The sequence below is a fragment of the Erithacus rubecula genome, assembly GCF_903797595.1.
Source record: "Erithacus rubecula genome assembly, chromosome: 9".
NCBI lineage: Eukaryota > Metazoa > Chordata > Aves > Passeriformes > Muscicapidae > Erithacus > Erithacus rubecula.
This window is the reverse complement of record NC_136660.1, coordinates 24,909,074-24,934,119: the sequence shown is the minus strand read 5'-3', so window position 1 is coordinate 24,934,119 and position 25,046 is coordinate 24,909,074. Positions and strand designations below refer to the sequence as shown.

At 43.1% G+C, this 25,046-nt stretch overlaps 1 protein-coding gene across 4 annotated transcripts in view; it reads left to right on the top strand.

Annotated features, from left to right (window-relative positions):
* Positions 1–10,902: 10,902 nt before the first annotated feature.
* SORCS1 (sortilin related VPS10 domain containing receptor 1) overlaps positions 10,903–25,046 on the top strand; it is a 259,464-nt gene continuing 245,320 nt past the window's right edge. For all 4 annotated transcript variants that reach the window (XM_079313142.1, XM_079313140.1, XM_079313141.1 and 1 more), the window contains exon 1: positions 10,903–11,698. In XM_079313142.1, the coding sequence (XP_079169268.1) occupies positions 11,048–11,698 (651 nt within the window). In that variant the 5' untranslated portion in view covers positions 10,903–11,047. The remainder of the gene's footprint in view (positions 11,699–25,046) is intronic.

The window sequence follows — 25,046 nt, the reverse complement described above, 5'->3', positions numbered from 1 at the left end:
TCATAGAGAAGCTTCATTATCATGAATACTCTATTCAGATAGTTTGTCTCACACTTTCCTCATGTAGTGGACAAGGGTCAGCCTTTATTAGATGAACATGCCTTCTGATTCAGCAGGGAGAGTTGGATTTGTACCATAGTTACTCCATAGCCATGCCACTGGAGCGCACAGCAAGTTAATTCCCATCAGCCAAAGAAATGGCCTAAATTGTTACTAGGGACTTTCTTTTTTAAGAAGTTAAATGAGAAAAATATCACTAGAAAAAGTGCAGAAAGCAAAAAAGCTTGGAATTGCTTAGCTGGTTCTTTCCAGCTGGATTGTTCTCTAATGCTGAACGTTAATTAGAAAATAACAGCATTCCTGCCTGCTTTTAGAAAATCAATATGCGTGTTTTTTTGTCCCCCTCCCCCTGTTCAGGTTAATTCATTACCAGGGTATTTTTAGATTACTGAATAAATAAGAAACAGCCCTTTTCCAGTCAAAAGCTAATAACTATAACCAGGCAGAAATCTCTCCTGAGTGCAGTCCTCTCCCTGCCTCCAGCCCTGCTCACTGCTGTCTGTGCCAACGCCTGCCCCAAGTCACTGGTCAGCCCTTCCACAAAGCTGGATCTGCATCCTGTGCTGCTCTGAACTGGCACAGGCTGGGGGATCAATGGCTCTGTTTGGCAGGGGCTGAGCTGCTGGACATCTTCTAGCAGCAACAGCTTGGCAGGGCTGGCTCAGGGTAAGGATGTTAATGCCAGCTCACATTCCCTGTGAAGCAAGGGAAAGAAGGCAGGAGAAGAGAGGGCAGAACTGGAAATACAGAGAGGCAACATCGTATTTTACACAGGATGCCTCACAACATAAATAAACAATAATTCTAGCAACGCTGTTTTGCATTTTTTTTTAATACATAGTCTTGATCAAATCCCCCTGGATCTAATTAAAACTTTGTTGGCCACCCACCAATCAAGATAATTATGTTGTCTGGAAAAAACCAACAACAACAAAGACGAAATAAGACTGTGCAGAATGATGCACCTATATGACAAAACGAAACAAAACAGAAAAAAATAAAACAAAAATAATCCAGGCTCCGTGCCACATTTTTAAATTTTTTACTTCTTTTGTAAAGTGAAAAAAGGACCAGACTATAAAAGATGTAGAGTTTGAACCTCAAAGAGTCAACAGATGTTGAAAACACCAAAATGCCCAGTGTGTCAATGAGTATTTGAAATCATGAGAAGGAAATCTTGAAGAAGACAGAGGCACCATAAAAAATATTAAAATTAGCAGACTACTGGGAGAGCCTGAATCAGAAAAGAATCTTTTACTGCAGTTAAAGGGCAGACACTCAAAATACATTATTTAGGGCAGTCACCACTAATAAACCAGGACTTGCTTAAGCTCCTCCCAAGCAAGATCAGAGACTCTGAATTTGTTCCTTGTTCTCTCAAGTTCCTGGATGCTGCTGCCCTGAGAGCTGTCTCATTCCATGACAGCAAACACATGTGAGTTATGCTGCAAATGAACTTGATCCAAATTCCATTGGAATCAATGAAGAGACTCCCACTGGCTGCAATCAGGCATAAAGGAACCAAAGTGCACACGGAGACTTGGTCACACTGGAAAATTGAAGCCATTTTAAAACAGAATGTCAAGGAGTCTGGATAAAAATGTTAAAAACTACTCTGGATTGAATGAAGACAAAAGAGAAGCACACTTAATATCTTTTGAACTAGCACTGTTTCAAACAGAGGAGAAAATGAGAGTGATTCAGACTGGGACTAATATATGCATTTGGAGGGCTGCAGACACTGGCAAGCATGGTTTTGGCATAAGAAAATCACAAATCCTGAATTATTATTAATTGCATGAAAATACATGCAAATGGAGTTTTTTTTTCCCCCTAAGCTTTCTTGATGTGAGAATAGATATTAAACACACAGAGATTTCCAAGCAACAATACTCACAAAAATAAATGTAATCTCAGGAAATGCTTGCAATGAAATCAGCAGAAGCCTGGCTTATGAGTTCCTTCCATTACTTGGGCTATTTATTGACCTTTGTGTGTGTATACATGTATTAAACTGAGAGTTATTGTTTTTTCATCACCCTTTTTTAATAAATCTCATTCTTCTAGATGAAAGGGTTTTTTATTGATGATGAGGGGATTTCTTTCTCTTTATTGTTCAAGGTTTTGATCAAAATCTGACATAATTTTAAACTTTTTTGAAATTATTTTATAGAGTCTTTTTATACCTAATATCAAATTTAACCCTAAAATTACATTATCAGTGTCCTGTTTACCAAAAACAAATACTTGTATATGAGCTTTAGCCTTTCAGGTGCTACTCCTACAGATGTCCTATATAAATTGCTAAGAGCTGTGGGCAAGAAAACATTCTAGTACCAAATTTATGGAAATAAATTATTTTTATATTGCAAGGTGTTCTGGAAAACATCTCAATTAATTTAAATCATACAAATAACAGGTTTTTATAAATTCCATGCCAAATTGGGTTTAAAAAAGGAACCAAAGAGATTCAGAAATCTAAAATTAATTTCAAGGTGATTGTAACAGATTGTCCAGCTAGAAAAATATTTTTGTTTCCCTTTTATGAATCTACAGATAAACTCAGTTATTTTAAATATACATTTTTTTTTATGTTTTAAATATACATTTTTTTTTTTTTAATGCCAGCCTTTGTGGCTGGCAAGAATAACTCTAGATACTATTTTTAAAGGGGGAAAAATATAAAGATGAAAAAAAGAAAGCGAAACCCTTCAGATGTGCTCAAGTAGAATATTTTAATTTTACTGCTTTGGCTTTGTTTTTTGTGTTGGAACACTTCTGATTAGATTTAGAGCAAATAGGAGCTTTGTCTTCATTCTGTTCTCCACAGTTAAGAAGAGTAGTTCTTGTAGTTCTTTTTCCTTTTTCTTTTCTTTTTTTTTTTTTTTAAGAAAGAAAATGAAACAAAGCAAGAATGTCTATAATTTTATATTAACACATGACATCACAAGCCTAAAATTCACTACACGATTCATGATTAAAAGATTGAACAACAAAGAAATGCAGATTTCCTTTGCATTTTCTCCTGATTTTCCACTATCTTTCCAAATCCTTCCCTCTGGAAGGTCAGAGTTTCCCACCAAAGGTGGGATTACAAGCTGTCTCTCATGACTGTTTTCCCTTCCCTCCTTGGGGTGCACCTCTCCCTGTCCCACCAGCTGCAGAGTCACAGCTGGATGTGAGAAGCTGCTGCAAGAGCTGCCAGGCTGGAGGGAGAACAGGGGAGAGGAAGATTCCCTCTCTTCATCTGCCTTGCATCCTGGCCAGGTATATCCTATAAAAACATTACCTTCCCAAACAGCTGCCCCAGTGGGGAAGGTGGCTCTGGCTGTGCTGCTCACATGTGGGTGTCTGCACTGCCAGCAGCAAAATTCATGAGTATCCTCTACCTTGTTTTAGGCAGAAATGGCTGAATTATTGAGAACAGTTTTAACTGATGAGCAGATCCTTCTCTCCTGATTGTGTACCACGGGAGTGTGTGCATGGAAATTCTGCTGGTTGACCTGTGAGTGATGTGACTGTCTCCAGAAAAGGATTTCTGACCATGACTTAAGAAACGATGCATCAGTGAAGCAGGACAGAGTTGCCTCACAGAAATTTTTTTCTGGTCATTTTTTTCAGTTCTGAAATAAAATACTGTCAGTGAACAAGCTCACATCTTCCATCAGCCTCAAGGGTTCTCATTTGTTTCATATATTTTTTACTTTTCTTGCAGTAAAAAGCTAGATTAAAGTAAAAAGGTTTCTTTCTTCTATTAGGAATTTTATCTTTAGTTGTACCTGGAACTTCTACTTCATCAACACTTCTGGCTAAGAGAAATCAAGCAAGGTGCACAAGCAAGAAAACACCATCTGTAAGGATGACAAACTATAAACACCATTCACAGGCCATTAAGTTTGTAATCTTTTTCTCTTCATCATTATTCTCTTACCTCCATTAAATTCTTCCACAACCAAGTGCAGAAGCCAAAGGTGATGATGGTAGAGTGATAGACAAGAATTTTTATTGTCCTGTCGATGCAGATAAACCCAGAGCTGAGAGAATGTCAGGTGAGCTTCCCTGGTGATGACTGAAGTTCAGTATTCTCTGAAAATGGAAGAAAATACAAATGATTTTTATGCCTTTTAGGCTTTTATGTAACAGAAGTATCTTGACTCTGTGGAAGGTTAGTCAGGCTCTGACTGATATTTATAGGAAACTATTATCTGCACTTGATCAGTCTGCTGCAAATTGCAGATTTGCAAGGCTGCAAGACAATCAGAGGCATCCAGCAGCCATGACTCTCCTGAGAAACTGGGAAGGGCTGGAAGAAGATGGAATGAAAATGACTCAGTGGACACAGATAAGACACTTCAAAATGATGGCAAATAGCTGCAAATGATTTTGAATAGAAGACTCTTTCTTGGTCAGGGAATGGAAAGTTTGCAGTTTGCCTCTCCACACAGCAAAAAGTGGAGAAAGGAACTTGCTGAGAGTCAGATATAGAATAGATATATAACCACAGGAACAACAGAGAGTCAGGCAATGGCCAGTTTTTCTGATATAGCCAAATTAAGGATATTATAGCACAACAGTTCCCAATTTTTGTTGGCAGTGAGTGCCACCACTGGTGGGACTCTGACATTAGAATATGCAGTTTGCCTAATTTGCAAAGAGAAACCCCAGTGCAAACCCCAGATGTTTTCTAATCAGTTGATTCTCAGTTGCTGACAGTTGCAATGTAAGCAATTTCCACAGCTCCAGCCTGCCCATAAGTCCTCAGTTTACCATGAGATTGTGCTGGAGCCAGAGTTACAATAGTCAGCTGTTTAGTAGCTGAAGACCATCAGGTTGGTCAAGCATGACTTACTAAATTCATTCTCATTTTTCCTGGTTCCATTCTTGCCTTTCATGTGGTTGGAAGTGTTCACAGCATATATTTTAGTTATTGATGGCAAAAACCTTCTGGGTATTATGGGGTTGCTTTAAAACCGTCAGGATGAAATGTGACAATTGCTGGGTCATCCCTGTGGTTATCATTCACACTGGCAGTGGTGAATGAGTTGACTACAAGATACACCTCAGGCTTCCTCCTTTTGCCAATGTTTACTAGTTTCAAAGTTGTTATAATACAGCTCATTCTATCTGTGAGCTCCAGCTCAGTTTTCTCCTCAGCTGCAAGCTCAGAGCACCAGCTGAGTACGTGCAGTCCTGATGTAAGTGCAGTTCTTGCAATTCTACTTCACACTCAACCAACTATGAAACCCAGCAGAATCTAAGACCAGCTTTTCAGGGCAGCTTTCCAGGTTTCTTAGGCTGCAAAAACTGATCAAGAGAGAATGTCAGCTGGGAATTTCAAGCTGCAGATTTTCTCATCCAGTGTCTTCTGTGGCCTGTGGGGTTTTTTTTGCTCCTAAATCCCATGGTAATCCCTGACAGGAGAGCAATACTCAGGAGCACAGGGTGGCAATGGATTGATGTGTCCAGACAAGAGGAGAAGATCACTGCACCAGTGAAATTCAAGGCCAGCACAGAGGAGCAGAAGACATGAGAGAAGAAACCAGGATTCAGTCCCAGGATTGTGGCAAAGAGTGCTGGATTTAACACCAGCATGGGCATGGTAATTGTGCAGCCACATGAGTATTGCTTCAGCACCTGACCGGCAGGACAAGAGTATTTGGAGAGGAGAACAAGCTCCCTTCCTGCCATGGCAAATCCAGCCTTGGTTCATCACCCAGGCACAGCTGGCTCAGGAAATACCTGCAGCTGTGAGAGCAGGAAGGAGGGCTGAACCCAGAGGGTAAAATGCAGACCCTGTGCCATGCGTGTGGCGTTTGCTGTCCCATTTGAGGTTGGATGGATGGTGTGAAAACGCTCTGGGTCCAGAAACAGACGTGAAACAGAGGAATTACATAAGAGAATTTCCAGAAGAGAAAATCCAGACAAGTCCTGCTGTCCTCAGAGAGACCTGCTGGATAATAAGCATGACTAGATATTTTAATATAAACAGGATTTGAGGAAAACTGCAACCAGGTATTGGCTGAGCACCTTCCTGTACTTGGAGGCAATCCCACTGACTGAATCTACTCACCACCCAGCCTGCTTGCCAGATAAATGAATGTATGAACTCCCAAGCTGAGGATTAAGCAAAGCAAAATAGCTCTCTAAGTTATGAAGTGTCAAAGTCTTGCACTTTTTTTGAGATTGCTTTAAACCTCAGTCTTTGCAACAGGCTGCAGCAAGAGGGAGTAAAAGAACAAAAAGCCCTGGCTGTTAATATTTATGGTAACTAAAGCAAAATCCCAACATATTTGCAGATGAATAGGAGCCCCTGTTAAAAGCTGCAGCAGCCTCATTTTAGGACAGCACTGGTTTGGGGTTTGATTGTGTGGAATAACATTGGAGAGATTTTATGTTAATTAATTTAGAGGAGTTATTAATGTAAAAAATTAATAGTTCAATCACCTTTCCAAAAATAGTCTGAGAAAGGGAAATGAAACTTAGTGGAAAAAGACGGATATTTTATTTCAGCTACAGATTTTTTTCAAATGTATTGGTCATTTTTTGTCAAATGCATTGCCCCAATAAAAGTTACAGGATTTATTTATAACAACACCTATATAACTATTATCTACCTATTGCTACAAAATAATCCATATGGCTAAATAATTTCCATTTGTTTAGTGAAACAAGAAGCACTTGGGAGATATATATATATAAAAAAATTATATCTATAATATATATTATATATATAATTAATACCTATTTTATTTGAGGAATGAAGCATCCAAGCTCGATTCAGAAAAAAAAAAAAAAATGTGATATTTATAGCTGAAAGTATTTTTTTCCTGCTAAGGGAAACTGCAACAAGACCTGTTGTATCCTGATTTGTATTTTTTTTTTTTTCAACAGAGATTCCATTTGGGGGAATTATGTGTAATGTCAAACTACAGTATTCATCACTTCCCATGGCTTGATAGGAATCAATGGAGCAGTGTTCTTCTTGGTCTCCCTTCATTACACAGTCTTCTCTGAGACAACTCATGATTTAAAATGAGTGTAGATTCACAAAATCCTGATTACACAAATATTTACTAGGGAATGTTTATACTCTTTTGCTAAAAGACATTCAGATGCACAAAAGGCTAGGCTATATTATGCCCCTGCCTTATATTAAAAACTCAGCTGGTTAAGCCCACCCAATTCTGTTTCCTTCTCTGCATCCTCTTTCATTCCTTTCCTCCCTTCCTGCTCCATCACAGGCAGTGTTGACATAGCCCCTGAGGTGCTTCCATCAGGCAGGGTACATTGTCTAGCATGTTTCAGGAGACAGGAATACTGTGCAGCCAGGAAGTCTCTCAAGACCACATTTTTCACAAGTAGTCTCTGATTGCGAGCGTGAAACACTCCAGGGGAAGGATTCCTGCAGATGGCAGATTATTGCAATCACTGTCAGAAGGATTTATGTCCTTGACCAAGCCCATTTTTCCACCTGTCTCAGAACCTGCCCAGTCCTAAGTGAAGATTTGTGTACTCATCCACATTTTGTGCTGTTCCTGCTTCTCTTCTCAAGGCTGTATAAATCCTGGGGAAGATGCTTCCTCCACTGCAACAGACACCTAGAACTGGTACCTACCCCCTTCACTAGACTCCAGCTTGCTCTTCCTGAACCCAGAAGCAAAAAACTCCCCCAACACTCTTGTATATGTGCAGATCTCTGCCTTTTGAGGTAGTTCCTCCTGGTGCAGAGGAAAACCCCCTGCCACTGCTCATCCTGGCAAAGGCAGAGGCTGAAGAGGCCAGCTAAAACCTGCAATTTTAATTTGCTCTCATGGTATCATGTTTTATATTGCTAATGATTGCCTCCTGTTCCATGGCTCCCATGGCTTGCTCATATCCCCCCTCCCAGGCAACACTGGCCATGTGAAACAGACCAGTCTGCTGACCAGGCAGTGCAGCAGCTCTCATGGAAAACACCTCCTCACCAGATGGAGGAGCTGGACAAGTGCTATTGAAATATCAGATCAGGTGGTACCTCAGGTCTGGGTACCCATGAGTGCAGCGAGTTCCTCTCTTTTGGGCACAGCCATGGAATTCAGGCACGTCACACCAGCTTCTTTTTGTCTGAGTATAGGAACTCTGTGCCTGCTCCCAAGTGAGAAAGCTATCCCTTACATCAAAGGACAGCAGATTATTCTTTTGTGCCAAAGGCTCTGGTTTCTTATCTCTGACGGCTCAATCATCACATCATCTGTGGCAAAAAGATGGCTGGCAGCAAGATTAGATTACAGGGATTTGAAATGTCTCTCAGATAAGTGCAGACCATGAGTATTCAAAAGTACACATAATCAGATTATAAGATTGACTATCACAGCTTGCCTCAGACACCAAGAGTATAAATACAGATTAGACAAATTTTGGGAAGACAGGTCCATTAAAAGTCCTTCTACTTAATTGCTTATTAAAAGTAAGGGATCAGGTGCAGTTTCTGCTGTTGTTGGGATCTCCTAACTGACAATTCCTGAAAACAGGGCTCAGGGGAAGGCTCACACTGTATGTGCCCACAACAAGGTCTATGTTGGAAAATGTGTTTCTGGTCCTCAGGTTGGATCCAGTATTTTCTCTCCATGACTGATTCTTGTTCATTTGCTGAAGTGCTCTGTGGGTGTTGTGTGTTCCCAGGTGTGCTCCCCAGGCACATCCATATCTCTCACTGGCCACTCATCACAACCCAGAGACAATCATCTGCCTAAATGAGAAAGCTAGACTGTTCCTCTCTTTAGCTACTCATTGGCAGGCAGATCTCTATTACAATCCCAAGAGAAATGACCTCTTGCTCATTTCCTTCTTCCAAGTTATTTTTCTGTTCTCATCTATTCATCCCTAAATTTCATTCCTTTAGATTACACGCTCCTTAAGAGACTGGTGCTTGGAAGGTGATGCTTTTTATTTGATCTTCTGGGATAGTCCACCTGGTCAATCTGTTGTATAGAAGATAAAGGATTGGGTTGATAATAAGGTAGCTCCACCTCCAATGATTACTACTTTGCTGATCATGCTATGACTCAGTTTCCTTCATTTATACAACAAAAGTGGCCTTTGTGAGGAGCTTTGGGCTTAGTAAAGGAAAGGAGCTTTAAGTGTCTTTAGACATGCATTTTTATTGTTGTTATTACCCGACAGGCTGTGACTAATAGTAACCACTTAGCTGGGAGATGTGGAAACAGGTATGCAGTTAATTGGTAGATTTAGCTGAGGTCAGGTGGTTACACTGCAGACAATCCATCATTGTTGTAAGCAGCATGAAGTTATGCCCAGCCTGAATTACTGTGAGTCTCCCTCCACCTCTGGTCTTGTGCTAATATCCCAAGACGTGTCACCAGTGAGCATTTGAGCGAAATCTCTACAAGAATGTGGAACAAATCTGTAAATCATTTTCTGAAATGCCCTGCCAAAAAAAAAAAAAAAAAATCAATAAGGTCTTCCGTGTCAGGAAGGAAATGTTAAAAATATTAATTAAAAAATAAACTCTCCTGTAAATCAAATGGGAATGAGTGAGAGCAGGCAGATGGGGACGGAATAAAATTCCAGTGGAACAGTTTTTAATTCTCTCCAGTTTTAATGCCCGTGGTCATTTGAAGTGCCTGTCAGAGCTCAGGGCCCTGTCCTGCTGTGTAGGCAGTAACCAGCAGTGCAGTTTGCTCAGGGACCAGCAGCTCCTGTCACCAGCCTCTGCAGGCACAATTTGGTGATCTCCTCTGGCCACCACTTCTGCTCCCCCTGTGGGGAGGACAAACACTGAGAGAGGAGCACAGCTCCTGGGGGAGAAATCCCCGGTCCTAAAAGCCTGACAGACAGCTAGAGCAACAAAGACTTTTTTTTTTCTTTTTTTTTTTTTTTTCTTTTTTTTTTCTGCTGATAAACCACTGGAGGGGAATCTCCCTCTCCACCAAGTGCTGTCATTTCATTTCCAAAAGCTTGTCCCTGTCTCCATCAGCATTTATGTGGTACATCTCTGCCGTGCATGAGTGATTTATTTAAGCATCAGCAGTTACTGTAAACGACAGTACAATGAGGCACAAGAAGAGGAGGGAACAGAGGGGTAGAAATGCGACTTTCCCTCTGTGAAAGCAAGCACAGGTGCGTATTCTGAGCAATTCCACTGCACTTACATCAGTCACGGGAGGAGGGAGAAGGAAAGGATTATTTCAGAGCCTGCTCAGACATTTAAGGCCACTTCATGAATCGAATTAAAACATTTCCTCTGGGAAGATTATACACACACGCATGTACTGTTCCTTCACTTTGCACATCTGCTTCCAGCCCATGTGTGGAAGTTTCATACGCTGGGGAGCAGGCTGTAGGGGTTTAAACTGTTGGGAAACACAGGGGAGGAAGGGATCGGATGATGCGAGTTTAAAAGTTGGGGTAAATCCGTCTTTGGAGCGTGTGTGAGAGGGGGAGTGAGCAACCAGCCACTCACGACACAGGCACGGGGTGTCCTAGCGGGAGGAGTGTGATGCAGAAGCGGCGAAGTGAGAGGGAGCAGAGAGAGAGCGAGCGGGAGAGGAGCGAGCTGTGACTTCCACAGAGGCAGCCGGCAGAAATCACCAGCCAGGATTTGCTCCTCTCTCTCTCCCTCTCTCTCTGATTTCAAATCAGCTCCTCCCCCGTGTGGTTGTGGCTTTGCCTTCCATCACAAGCCTGATCAGCAACACCAGTCTTGAGAAAAAAAAAAAAAAAGAAAAAGAAAAAAAAAAAAAAAAAAGAAAAAAGAGGGGCAGAAAAAGAGACAAAAGGAAAAAGTGCAGAAGAAGAAAAAGGAAATAAGAGGGGGAAGAAAGTAATCTCCTCTACCCCTCGGCTGCATCTAGCACAGAAGAGTCTGAAACTTTGGTGGAGTTCTCGCCGTGTTCCCCGCGGCGGCAGAATCGGCAGCGCCCGGCTCCCTCGCTCCTGCGCTCTCCTCCCTGCTCTTTCTCCCTCGCACTCATCAGCAGGGGCAGCGATGGAAAAAGTTGCTGGCTGGTACCCAGCCTGGCACGTTGCTCTCCTGTACTGGACATGGCTTTTCCTCTTCACTTATGGCTTTAGCGGTGCAGAAATAACTTGCAGATCCTGCCGTTCGCAGGTGCAGCCGCAGCAGCAGCCGCAGCAGGGATTAGTGATGCACTTGCGGACCGACAGAGGAGAAGAGGAGCAAAGGAGGTTCCTCGGGGAGAAGGGAGGTGAGAGAGGGCAAGAGGCCGGGACGGACGATGCCGTGCTGCCAGCGACCATCGCCCCTGCTCCCGCGGGGCTGAAATTGAGCGGCGGGGAGACCCGGCGAGTGACGAGGGAGCCGGAGAGAGCGGCCGGGCAGCGCCGTCCCCGAGCGGCTGCGGCCGAGGAGCGACCCCGGCAGGGCTCGGAGCGGCAGGACCCGGCCCGGCCCGGCTCGGTCCGGCCCGGCTCGGTCCGGCGGCGCCGGGGCCGCAGCCCGCGGGGCTCGGCGGGGCCGGGGCCGGGCCCGGGCGGCGCCGCGGGGCGGGAGCCGGGGGACGGCGGCGCCGCCCGCTTCGGGCTGGAGGAGCTGCGCCTGGCCAGCACCACCTTCGCCCTGGCCGGAGACTCGGCGCACAACCAGGCCATGGTGCACTGGTCCGGCCACAACAGCAGCGTGAGTACCGCGGGCGGGGGCGGCTCCTCCGCACTTTCCGTATTTCCCCCTTCTCCCCCTTTTCCTTCTTTCCCCAGCTCCGTGTGTGTGTAATCGCGGCTGGGGGTACTGGGTTTTTCTTCTTCGAAGGGGATTTTGCGCCTCCGGGCGCCGGGGATTGGCTTCGCTTAGCAGTGTGCAGTGGGGCAGAAGGGCTTCAAAAGGACCATTCTTCTGGAGTAGAAAAACTTTCCGCTCCCCGCCCGCCCGCCGAGCACATCCCCCTGCCGGCCCCCCGTCCCTCGCCCGGAGCAGAGCGGGATCCAGCGCTGCCCCGCCCGCTGAAGGGTCTCTTTAGGGGGAAGCGCCCTCTCATCCAGCCTTCTCCCCGGGAAACCCTCTCGGGCAGCCTGGGAGGCGCAGCTTGGAGGATGCCCAGGGAAAGCCCCTCTGCTGCTGCTTCTTCTTCTGCCAACTGTGGGGGCCCACGTCAGTGCAAGGGCTCATCCTCAGGCCCTGCTGATGTGGAGATGCTGGAAGGCTTCAGGACTTTGCCTCCGAGGTGTCTCTGTGTAGGGGAATAAAGCTGCTTTTCACCAAGGTGTTAAACAGGAGAGTTCTTGTTTCCTCCTCATAACCTGCATGTGTCTCAGGAATAGCATCAGAACAGCTCAGACTTGAGCCAAGAAGCACAAAACTGGCCAGAGAAGTAGGCAGCTGATTTCCAGGCTGAAGCCATCGTCGTGACATCAAAGTTAACTTGGGCACTGTATCCCTCCAGCCTCTGCTGCCGTGGCACCTGCAGCTGAGGGCTGAGACCCAGGGAAGGCAAGGGTGATTTGCTCGGAGTGCTTTCTGCCTGCCTGGAGCAGCAGAAGTGAAGGGATCTGTCTGTCCGGATTCTCCAACTTTGCCTCTTAGAGACACCGAGCAGAATGCTAATGAGAGAGAGAGGGATGCCACCACTACGTGACTGCTGCCCATACAAGCTCCCGGCAGAACAGGGACTCAGGCTCTCCTCTAAGGTGTCTGCAGCTGTAATGCCAGAAGGTTTCTGGCTGCTTGGCAGAAATCTTTGGCCTCCCTCTCAGCTTTTAGCACTAGGAGACTGATAACATTTTGAAATGGTAGTCTAGGCATTATGAATTCCTTTTGGTATAAATTGTACTGAGCTACTTAATTTAGAATTGTAGCGGATGTCGTAAGGACCTCACTGTGGGGTTCAGCCCTAGTTAATTGGGACACGGTTTTATGGTCTCATCAGGAAGTTTTTAATCAATTAATTGACAGGGGAATAGTTGTAATTTCCATTTTGAAGGACTTTCTCCTTTCTTCACAACTCAGCTAGACTATTCTTAAATAGTTACGTGAACAGAAGCTGCCTTGTAGGAACTCAGGTCTGTTCATACAAATTGAATTGAGACTGACACAGGTTTCAAGTGACCCATTTGCTTAGAAAAAAGATTATTTTATAAGAAGTCATCCAGCAGGCAGCAGTTTCTCTGATCTGTCACTGCAATTATATTTCCCCTGTACAATTTTCAAGACACATCTATTGTTATATATGTGTTTAGGTACACATATATTTGTGTATGTGTTTCTGCCCACTGTGGTAGTGTGGGCTGCTGTTGTCAGGGTCTGATTTACTTTCTGAGTGTGTTGGTGTACAAACATTTTCAGGGAGCTGTGAGGAAACATTTTGCAACTGTCCTTTCCAAAGAGCTGCTGGTTGTGCAGGGATGTTGTGTTACAATGCAAAGAGTTGCATTGTGTGCAGGGATGTTATGTTACAATGCAAAGAATTACTCTGTGTGCAGGGATGTTATGTTACAATGCAGAGTTGCATTGTGTCTCTATGTGAAGATTTTGGGTACCCATCAGTGATGGGGCTGGGAGTGAGATGGGCTTGGGGTGAAACCCTTCATTTAGGGTACAGCATATGTAGTTCTGGGGGTTGCAGAGGATCCCTATGTGCTGCTTGTGAGGATGCTGTGTAACCTCCAACAGCAGCAGCTGCTGGCTTCCTGATGGAGTTTCCATGCTGTGACACGGGGATGCAACACACCTCTTCTTCTTTTCCTTCTTAAGTGCTCTGGAAGTGCTGCTATCAAACAACTTTTGCCTTTTTGCCCAGGCAGAGGGGCAGTGTGAAGAAGATCATACTTTGTAGTATCTGTGTGAGTACATGAAAAAAAATGAAAATAAAGCTCAAAATATTTGAAATCCTCTTAGGTGGAAAAACTGGAAAATTAGAAGTATTGTCACTATCAAGTTTTGGTATTGCAGTGTACCTTATCCTGTCAGTCTCACTGTGGTTCCTTGCATCCTTATTTTGATAGTGGTGTGGATATAATTGCAATGCTGCTGTGGAGGAGGAAGAACTGATTTCTGTATGGGATTGTTCTGGGTGTTTGCAGCTTCTCTCAGACTTGGCTGTGATTTTATATTGAGTGTGTGCACCAATAAACTTATGGCATTTTGCTCTGAATTTGCTGTATGCTAAGCCACAGGGACAGGAAGAATAATAAATAATAGTATAAGTTGTCCAAGTTTAACTCCATCAATATACACTGTTTTACACCAGTGCTTATCTTGGCCCATCAGTGTTGTAGGTACTCCCTGGACAGCTTGGTGTCCAAATCCACATTCATATCCAGACACCTGGAGCATGTTCTGCTCATCTGTAGGGACACAGTTCACATATTCTCTAATCTCTCCTGTGTACCTTGTTCCCTGCTGGAGTCAGCAGGAGTTCCCCAGAGGAGAGCATTGGTGTAGCAAGCCTGGCTTGTCAAATGACTGATGAGCATGAAATCAGGAATGTATCCAGTGTTGTATTAAAATGCAGGTGAGCATCAGGCTTTCTGTGGCGCCAGTGGAGGTGAGTGAGGCCACACAAAGCTGTCCTGCATCTCCACAATCCTGAGCTCTTTCAGTCTGCAGGACAGAGAAGAGTGGCTGAAAGTTGGTGCTGGAAAAGGTCTTTGAGTCTTTGGAGTCAGTCTGAGTGCCAGACTGTCTGGGATGATCCAAGAAGGTGCTAACTGGCCCAAGCCAGCACCCTGCCTGAAGTCATTCTGACAATATTGAGTCTTTAAATGGGCTCTGGCAGTACTTACCTGCATTGATACATCCTGAGTGTCTTTCCACTGGCCCCTATAAAACTGGAGTAAAAGTTCATATGACCTGAAATCTTTCTCAAATCTCTGCTGCAAGATACACAAGTGAGATCTGTCTTTTTGCACCACTGAGAAATGTCATCAGTGGTGTGGAAGCTGGCAGGTTTCCTAGCTCATGGAGATACCAAGTGTGTTGCTGATGAAGTGTATCCTGACACAGTAGGTTTGGAATCTCTATAGCTCCCTTAATGCCATACTATAGCCTAGAGGAAAAGAGCTAGCAGAGATTTGTGTGGAGTTAAAAGAGAGACCTGGCTTTAATGGAAAAAAACGTGTCTCTAGGTGATGTCCATAATGAGCTTTTGGGGTAGAGATGCTTTTCAGAGCTCACAAAAAATGAAGACTGCTTCTGTCCTAAGCTGGCTTGGAGTAAAATCAGTTCCTTACTTGTTAATTTGAAAGTATTCTGGAGAAAGAGAAAAAAAATTGGAGGAGGTTGAAAGGTAAGGGAGATTGAGTGAGTGCCTTGGTGGTACAGCTGGTGCTTTAATGTGGTGCTGTGAAGAAAAGCACCATGGGTTTCACAGTCATTTATTGTAATAGCAGTTTACCATTGCCTTGCACTGGACAAAGTGCTCTCCTGGGCTGGGCATTGGTGTAGATCTCCAACTCTGTGGCAGAGAATTTGAGCATGTACTTGGTTTATTCTTGCTGGGGATTGGATTTTATGTGAGCATTATACCTTTAAACAGCTGGTTCAAGCTTCTGTGATTTACATGGCTGGAAAGACAAAGCTGAGCTTCTTGTAGGTGCTCTGCAGCAGCAGATCCTCAGCAGACTGATGGAGGCAGTGGTGGAGGTGGGAACAGATGCAGAACAACCATGGGCAGACAGGTTTTATATTCCATCCACAGCAGAAGATCGATGCAGCTGAAGGGTCCAGGGCAGGATGAAGCCTGCAAGGTCATCACTGCTCTGCTCAGGTGATTGCACCAGACAGCAGGGGAAGAGTTAGATCTCTTATGGGAGAGTTTTCAGGCAAGATGAGACTCTGCATTAGGTATTGCTTGCAAGATGTTTCTTAATGTTACTGACAGGACAAACTGGGCACAGGTAAGGCAGAATAACAGTGCACCTATTCCAATGCATGGTATTTCATCTTGGACAAGGTAATTGTGAATAAACTGTTGTTGGATTTTCACCTGAAGTGTCAGACCTGCTTTGGAAATGAGGAATTTCAAGAATGGCACATAGTACTGCATCCAACAGCCAGGACTGATCAAACTGCAAACATCTACAAACATCTGGGGGTCTATCATACTTCTATTCTTCACCCTTCTATTGCCTTCTTCCTTTCTGGGTAGCTGTTCCAAGCCTTTTTCTCCTGGCTGTTGGAAACCTCTCTGATTTCTGTTCTAATGTTGCCACTGGGCAATTTAGATTAATTTTTTTTCACTTGTGTGTGTTCCTTTTAATTCAAGTTATTTTCCCTTGCTGGCACTTGCATTCCATGGAATCATTTTACAGGCAGTGATGATGTTCCCTTTCAGCCCCTGGTTTGCTAAATCAAGCAAGCATTCTTCTTTCTGTATCTGCTTGTACAAGAGGTGAAGTGCAAGAGTGAACTCTGAATTTCTAGGAGTTAGGTTCCAAATAACTCGAATTTGAATCTGTTTTTTGCTTTTGATGAATGAAGTTGATAACAAATACATTCCTTTTGACAATTGAGGCAGTAAAGGCATGGCCAAAGTACCTTAAATTGTCAGTGTTCTATTCAGTCCAGAATGGGAGACCGTAATAAAAGTTTATTTTTTTTTCACATCTCGCTTGGAGACTTTGCCCAAATGCCATGTTCATGCAAGAGGATGGAGTTGATACCCTCTGCCTTTCTGCTGCTGGCAGAGCTGTGACTCCAGAGTAAAACTGTCAGGGTGCAGCATCATCCCATGAGTGACCAGCATTTTGTTGTATGATGCTGTGATAGCCCATGCTCCCTTCCTCCCATGGCAATTGGATCCTTATAAAGGAGGAATTTTAAAGTAATGAATATGGATGTGGAGCCCAGAGCCAGATGCTTCATGGTGGGGAATGACCCCAATGAGACTGATTCCTGGGGTGCTGAAAGCAGGTCCCAAAAAAAGACTCATGTAAGGAGGATGTTGGCATTAATATAATTCAGTGAGATGGAGTCTGTATTATTTCCACACTACAAGAATATATAATAGTATTAAGAGTATAATGCACTGGATGCTGAGACTGTTTCAAGCTAATCTCTTGCTAGAGCTACTGAGAATATATTTTGGAAGGGCTGAATAAAATATGAGGAAACAAAAATGGGAATTTAAACCAGAAAAAAAAAATCTAATTAAATTAAAATATTGCTAAAAGTCCCTTGTTTCAAATTTTTGTCTTCTTGGTTATATTTAGTACTGTTGGATAACAAAATACTTCACATCCATTCTAGATATGAAATCTCCTCTAAATTCCTGTAACTGAATAGGACTTTATTCCTTTAACCAGAGGGTTTTTTGTATTTATTTTCTTGTGTGTGTGTGTGTTAGATTTTTCAAAAAAATGTCTCAACAGCCATTGTCTTTCTTTCTTCTGTGTTGCAGCCCATCTCTAGATATATTTCTTGACTGGATGAAACATAGGCTTTTCATATACAGAATCTGAAATAGGATACATGGGAAATGGTTAATAAGAAGAGCTGTGCTCTGAGAGAAAGCAGAAAGTGAAAGAGAATCTGTGAGGACTGGAAGAAAGGCTTGTCACTGTGTGATGCTGGTCTCTGAAAGAGTTTGGGAGAGGGTGAGGAGCTTCTGCCTCTGACAGGTGGGATATGCAAATCCCATCACAAGGGGAGATTAAGGAGAATAATGGAAGAGCTCTGACAGTTGCAACTGGCATTCATGCAATGTCGAGAGGCTATGAACTCTGTAAAGCAATCAGGTTATAGCTTTCAGTCTTCCTAATGCAGAACTTTGTAACAGAAAATGGGTTTCTCCCTTTCCTCCTGCCTTCAGATAAGACATTTGTATTTCCCTAACCTGGTGACCACGGTGGAGTCAGTCCAGAGGGGAAACAAGGATGTCAGAAGTCCTTAATTCATTCTGTGGGTTAGAGACCCATTCAGTTGTGACACAGCTTTGCATATGAAGGGCTGCAAGGTCAGCCTTGGCCTTGGACAATCTCACATGCTCTGGGCATTTCATTCTACAGCAGAGTGGATACAACCCTGGCACTGTGCAGAGCTCCAGTGAGGCAAATGAACCTGCCCTGTTAAAGATTTTGTTCTCTGGAAAATGCTATTGTAGCTTGGCCAGAGCATTTTGCAGGTTCACATTGATTTTTGATTCCAAGGCTCCTGAGAAATAGGTCTCAACAAACCCAAATTATGAAAGTTTAAAAGCAACTTTTTTTTTTTTTTTTTTTTTTTTTTTTTTTTTTTTTTTTTTTTTTTTTTCTAATTTGAATCAGGCAGCATTTTTTTAGCGGATTTCTAATTCTTATATTCTGTATTTAAAAATGATCCAATGATACTAAAACCTTGATTCAGTTTGCTGGACAGAGGCATCTAGTGCCACCTGAGATGGCATTACCTCTGGCTGCTGCTTCACAGGGTAAGGGCATCCTGTGGGAACTGTGTCCAGGTATGGGAATTGCAGAGCATCTCAAACTGTTCTTGCCTATATTTAGGTAACTGCTGTTATCTTAAAAGCTGTGTGTACTGGATCCTGTTCATCCAGATGCAAAGCTGCATTCAGGTTTACATTTCCAAGGAGGAAAAAAAAATTAAGACTGACACAAGGTGCTTTTTTTCCCCTCAATTATTTTTTTATACCTGGCCAGCAAACCAAAAAATCAATGACTCCCGCAGTACTAATTGACATTTCTGTGTTAAATGAAAATGGACCTTGATTCCAATTCAAATGGCAGCACTGGGTGATAAAGTAATTATTTTGGAATTTTAAATGCATATAAAAGTTGATGCAGTAAAATGATTTTTGTGCCACTTGGAATTTTTTTTTACTCTGTCTTAAATCAAACAACAGTAAATGTAAGAGCCCTTAATCCCTAATTCTCAGTGCTGGTAACACAATAACATTTTTACTTAGTACTGTACTTTCTCTCCTTGGAGGACATAAAAGAAAAGTACTTTCAGAAGGAACAGGATATTTTAGGATATGTCCTAAAATGTAATTCCTTGCTTTTAGAGGGTCTGTAAGAACTTAATTTAGCCTCCCATGGTGTCCCTCAGTGGGGGAGTGCTGTTCTCTTGTGCCTGCTCTGGCAGTTGGAGCTGCCTCTGGACTGTCACGCCAGGGACAGGCTCAGGGCAGCTCTGCTGATGCCCTGGTGTGGGATGAGTGGGGAGCAGGAGCCTGAGAAACAGGTGGAGATTGAGATGGAATCAGGAGGGAAGTTGCCCATCTTTCCCCCAGCTGTGGGGGATGTCAGTGCAAGCATCCCCAAACCAGGGCAGGGCTCCTGAGCTCTCCCCATGCTGTGCTGGGTCAGACCTGCTGCTGCAGGGGCAGGAAACTCAAGGGAGAACCCTGTGATTGCTCCTTTCCTGTGGGGAACACTCCAGGGGTAACCCCTTCAGCTCCTCTGGACTTTTGGGGTGGAAACTGTTTGCCTACAAATGGGAAGCTCTTGGTGATTTACACCACCAGCTCCCAACCCAGGGTCAGTGCTCACATCCAGCTGCATGAGGTGTGAGATCACCTTTGCTGCTCATGTAAGGACAGCAGTGCCTTGAGCTCTTGCAGATCATTTTCATGCACTTCTTCAGGAGGAAGGGAAAAGCTCTTTAGAAAATCTCAGGCTATGTAGATAACCCAACAGAGATATCCTATGTCTTTTCTCAAATATTTCTCTTTTTCCCCCCACCCATTCTCACCTCCCCCACTAAATTTAAGGTGGAGAAAATAATTCAGGGGAAATATTTTATATAACAAATGTAGGCATGTTTTTATCTCCATAAATTGTCCCTGCTCAATATGTGATTTTCTCAGGTGCACTTTTTTATAGGGGGGTGAAGTAATCCCAAAGTTCCTGATTCAGAAAACAGTGAGAAATTCCTCACTAATGTGGAAATGGATCCTGTTTGATCGTTTGGACTTTGCCAGGAAAATTTTCCACTGTTCTACAAAATATAATTTCAGTAGATGAAAGAGGTCATATGTTCCCTTTCTGTGTGTGTCACTGGGTCAGTTTAAATCTTTCTGTAAAGAAACAGCTTAATGTGCCCTGTCTTGGTCAAAAATGGTGCCAGTACCTTTCACTGAATATTCTCTGAAAACAAACGTAGGAAAAGTGAATTGCATTGAATATTCAAATGAATACTTGAAAACCTTATTCAATATTTACTTATAGGTAAGTGTAGATACATTTTTCTAGTGTAAAAATAATACTTATGCTGAATATCAAGCCCTATATGTGAAAGAACATGCTATGGAAAATTAGTTTGCTTTCCATTGCTTTCAATTCAGTTTTCCAAGAAAAAAAAAAAAATTCCTGTAGATGAAAGATAAAATCTTTAAATTAATCATTATTGGAATCATAATCAAATTTTGGAAATGGTTATCTGCAAATAAAAGTGAGATCTTACTTTGATTGAAACTTTAGAATAGGTTTTTTTTTTTAATAGTACAGACTAAACAGCTTGTTAAGAGATGCACCAGCAAAACAGGAGATGCATTAAACTTAATTTCAAAATGCACATGTCCATGGTGAAATGCCACCTTGGTAGATAAGTTTGGGGTGTGATTGTTCCCTCAGATTTAACTTGGCTGAGGATTGAACCATGGGCAGGGACTGCACTACACCTTCTCCATTTCTGTTCATGTTTTCACACACTCCTCAGTATCTGAAGAGTGACAGAACCTGGGCTAGAGATGGGAAGAGAATAGATCTGGCCTACGTAGATCTGGACTTAGCCTGTATCCAGTGTCCTCCAGTGGCCACTACAGATGTGCTGATGAAGTTTAGTAGTAAATATTTAGGCTATTGTAGCTGAAGGGTGCTTTGATGCAGATCTGTGTGTTTGTTTCAATAACAAGTGAGTGTTTAATTTTGTATCCTTGAAAACAAAAAATGAAACAAAAATAAATGAAAATATTCTCCAGCTCATCTTTTGGATGAAAAGCTTCCAGTTTGGTGTTTCCTTCAATTTTATTTTCAAGTTCGTAAGATGACATGTTATCTTTCTTTATTCCCCAGAAACTTGTCATTCACTCCAAAATAACTCATTTTAAAGTTGTTAAAGGAGTGAGTGTGGTTGATTTCAGCTGTGTGATAGCCCAGTCTGTGTCCATGGCTGTGGCAGGGCCCTGCTGCCCCAGCTGTGATGGAGGCAGCTGGACCATGGACCCTGTGAGAGCTGAGGAAAGGAGGCCCAGCTCTGCACTCCTGTGCCACACACCAGGCTCCTGGCTTCTTTTTTTCCCTCCTAAACACTGGGTTAATCAATGGCTGAAATCCCTGTTACTTTCATGATGCTGCAGGCTGGGATCACATCAGATGGAGAGAGACCCAGCAGCTCCCACAGCTCCCTCTCCCCTGGGAACGTGAGTTCTTCCTCCCTGTGAATTGTGCAGCATCCTCCTCCTCAGCAGCCACCCACAGCCTGCCTGTTGATGCTGTTGCCTGGAGACCACCCTGTGATGGACATCTTGGAGGGAAGTGATGATTAAACAACCTGAAGTGGCTTCTGAAAGCAGCCACCATCACTGTAATGTGGCAGGCAGTGACAGCTCAGACAGCAACACGCTCTGAGTGTGATTCCTGAAGAAAAGGATAAACAGCAAACACACGAGGAGAGAGCCACACACACCTGTGTGTAGGTGTGCCAGTGCTGCTGCTTTCCTGTGCTGCAGGAGGGCTGGGGAAGGCAGGTATTCCTGCATTAACATGACCCTCATCAGTGTCATGGTGAGCAGGGCAGCCTGCAGTGGTGCTGTCAGACACGAGCTCCTCGGGCAGCAATTAAACAGGATCCTGCAGCTGGGGCAGCAGGGGCTGCACTGTTCCTGTGGTGCAGCAATGACACTCCTTACAGGGGGAACACCTGGAGCCTTCAGCAGGAAGGTGGTGGTCCTGCTATGTCCTGCCATATCCTCCCTGCCTGCCAGCTGGACATGTCCAGGCACAAGGATGTAAAAGTTTGTCTGTACACAAGATATAGACACACACTATTTGCACTGAGGCGAATAACATTCATCTTGATGGCTGGGCTCAGCTGTGCATGGATTTACAGAAAGCAAATTCATGTTTCTGGTGCTTCTCACTTGCTTCTCAAGCTCTCCTTTTAGTTTTGTCCCAAGTAGAATTGCTTTGTGCTGCTGTCCTGTCCTGTTTGGGTGTTTGTTCCTTCCAGTCCTCCTTGGGAAGCAGATCTGTCTTGGCATTTATACTCCACCTGTGTTTGCACCACAGCAAACAGTGGAGGTGAAACACTGCTTCAGTGGAAGTGAATATAATATTTCTCTTAAAGCAGAGTTAACCAAGGACATTCTGATGTTTCCTAGAACTTCTAAGGTGATGTTAAGTGTAACAAGTATTTCCAGGAAACGTTTGTGCTCTGGATTATCTGCCCGTGCTTTGATGGCTATGTATGTCCTTTTTAAATTGCTGTCAGTGTCTGTCCTGGGTACAGTAGCACCAGTTTTACTCAGTGCTATTCAAGTTCTTAAGCCAGGCTTATCAGTGAGGCATCTGAGGGATGGCTTTAAAGAGAAATAAAAAACAAGCCCCAAACTACTTTCCAAAGGTCCTTCCAAAAAGAGTTAAGAGATCACCAGTGTTCCTGTCAGGCTGAAAGAGAAATGCACACACAAAGAGAAGAAAATTTCATTGCCTGCCTTGCTCTATCCTTCCATATCTCCTATCTCCATTGCATCTGGCACCCTCTCAGGATGAAGTAGTTGAGGAGAAATGTGGAGTCTGTGCCTTTTCCACTCACATAAATCAGTATTCATCTAAGCCAAGAACTGCTTTGAGGCAAGCAGAAGAATCCATCTCTATTCCTTTCTGACACTGAGGTATTGAAAAGGCCAGGCAGAAGGAGTAATTTCTGAGAAATCTTGCATTTGGCAAGGTGAATTTTGGTGCGAAACAAACTTTTATGAGCAAGTAGGGGAAAGAAATACTTTGAGAAATTTTATGAGGAGCAGAGAATATTGTACAAAAGAGTCAGCATCTCATTATAAAATGTTACTCAGGAAACCTGCACTTAATCCTTTATATAGAGATCATTTTGTTTAAATAAGGACATATGTGGAGATTGTTGCTGGAGAGAGTTCAGAGAAGAGAAAAGATGTCTGTAATTTTGGGCTTCTGCTTAAATATATGGCATTGTGTGGTTGATGTCTGAACTGGGATGACACAAGACAAATTAAATTTTAACTCATTAGTAAATTTTCCTCCTAACAAGCTACTCAGATGATCCAGAAATACATTATGCAGTAGCAGCTGCTAGGAGATGAAAATATTTCATTGTAGCAATAGATGGTATAATGAAGGATGGGGAATGAATGCAGTAGCACAGTAAGGACAGAAGAAGATAGATGACACATAGTTTTAAATATTCACTCTCTGTGTTGAGTTTACACAGCACAGATGACGTAAGTAAATTGAAAACACCACTGAGACACATAAGTCATTAAATACTAATATTAGAGCCACTTGGGGAAAGAAAGTTGTCAGGGGGAAGAAAGTTGTCAGGAGAATTTTCTGTTAGAAAATACAGTTAGTCAAAATCAGAAAATTTCTTGGAGGTATGTCATTTTCAGTGACATTTTCTACAGTAAAATATCAACCAAAATTGTCTGCAATTCTGATAGTGTCAAGCTGTAGTGAGAAATCTTGTCACTTGACTTGCTTTGGCACCAAGATAATGACAGCATGGTGGACACATCTTCTAAACCAAATCTGTAAGAGTAAGTGTAAAGTGTCTTGTTCCTCTGTCCTCTTTCACCCTCACTTCTGGTAATGGGCCCTGTGTATTTTTGGGCCCTGTGTATTCAAAGCTGTATTTTTCTGTCCTGGAGAGATTTGGTTTCCATCAAAGAGGAGTCTCTGCTGGATCTCCTCTGTTGCATGGAGGGCATCACCAACGGATTTTTGCCAAGTTCTTTGGGCACTGAAGGTGCTGCAGGGAGGCAAGGCAGAGGGTAGTCTCAAAAGCTCAAGTGTTTTCCTTTCTGAACCAATTGTGGGGATTTTATCACTGATAATCATTGAAGTGTCCAGAGCCACATCTCTCTATATGTTTGAAATTAATGTTTAATGTTCTGACATTATAGAAAGTAAATGATTAGGTGTTATTGACTATCCAATGAAAAATATTTACTGATACTCATGGGAAATTTAATGATCTTGCCTTTTCCACTTGGGACTGAAACCAAGCATTAGCCTGCCTGAATTCCTCAGAACAGAAATGCTGGCTTCTGACACATTCAGATGGAGAATGTAGCTAGGAAGGTGGTTTTAAAATTAATCTTGGCAATATTTTGCCATAAGATGATCTTTATTGGCTGCTCTAAAGTTACAGTGAAGGGAACTTGAATATCAGATATTGCTTTTTGTTCCTGAAACAGTCTTAGCTTTTCCTGAAGATAGCTCTGTGGAAAATCAGAAGTGTGGCAGCTTCACCATTTGTTAACTAGTACCAGGAACTCAAGGGGAGAAGGAATTGCAAGAGAAATAATTTTGAAAGCCTAAATAGCTGCTTTTCACCGTTCTGACCGCTTCCCCTGCTGAGCAGATTGACAGGCAAGATCCCAAGGTGTGCAATTTCCACTGGAGCAGGAGCCTCCTCAAGGTGTTAATCGCTGACAGCGTTTCAGCCTGGAACAAGGAGATGACTCCTCCCTGTTAATTGCACATGCTGTACGATGTTTCTTTTTCAAGCGCTGAAACGCTTTAAAGACAAATATTTGATTTCTGGCTTGAAGAGCTGTCTCAGCTAGCCATGATCTGGAGGCAGATGCAGCCAGCTCAGTGCAGAAGGTGTTCCAGGAGGCAGGGTGGATGTCTGCTGCTGCTTTAAGTGTGTGAACAGGCAATAAGGAGCAGCAGAAACATGGGATCTGTAGATCCAGTGATGATGGGATCCCTCCATTCAGCCTAGCAAAGTTCTAGCAATTTAGACAATTAACTTTTGAAAGGGGGAAATAAAAAGGAATGATGAAGAAGGTACAGATGGGCACAAACACATGAGATGAGCATTGATTTTAGGGTAT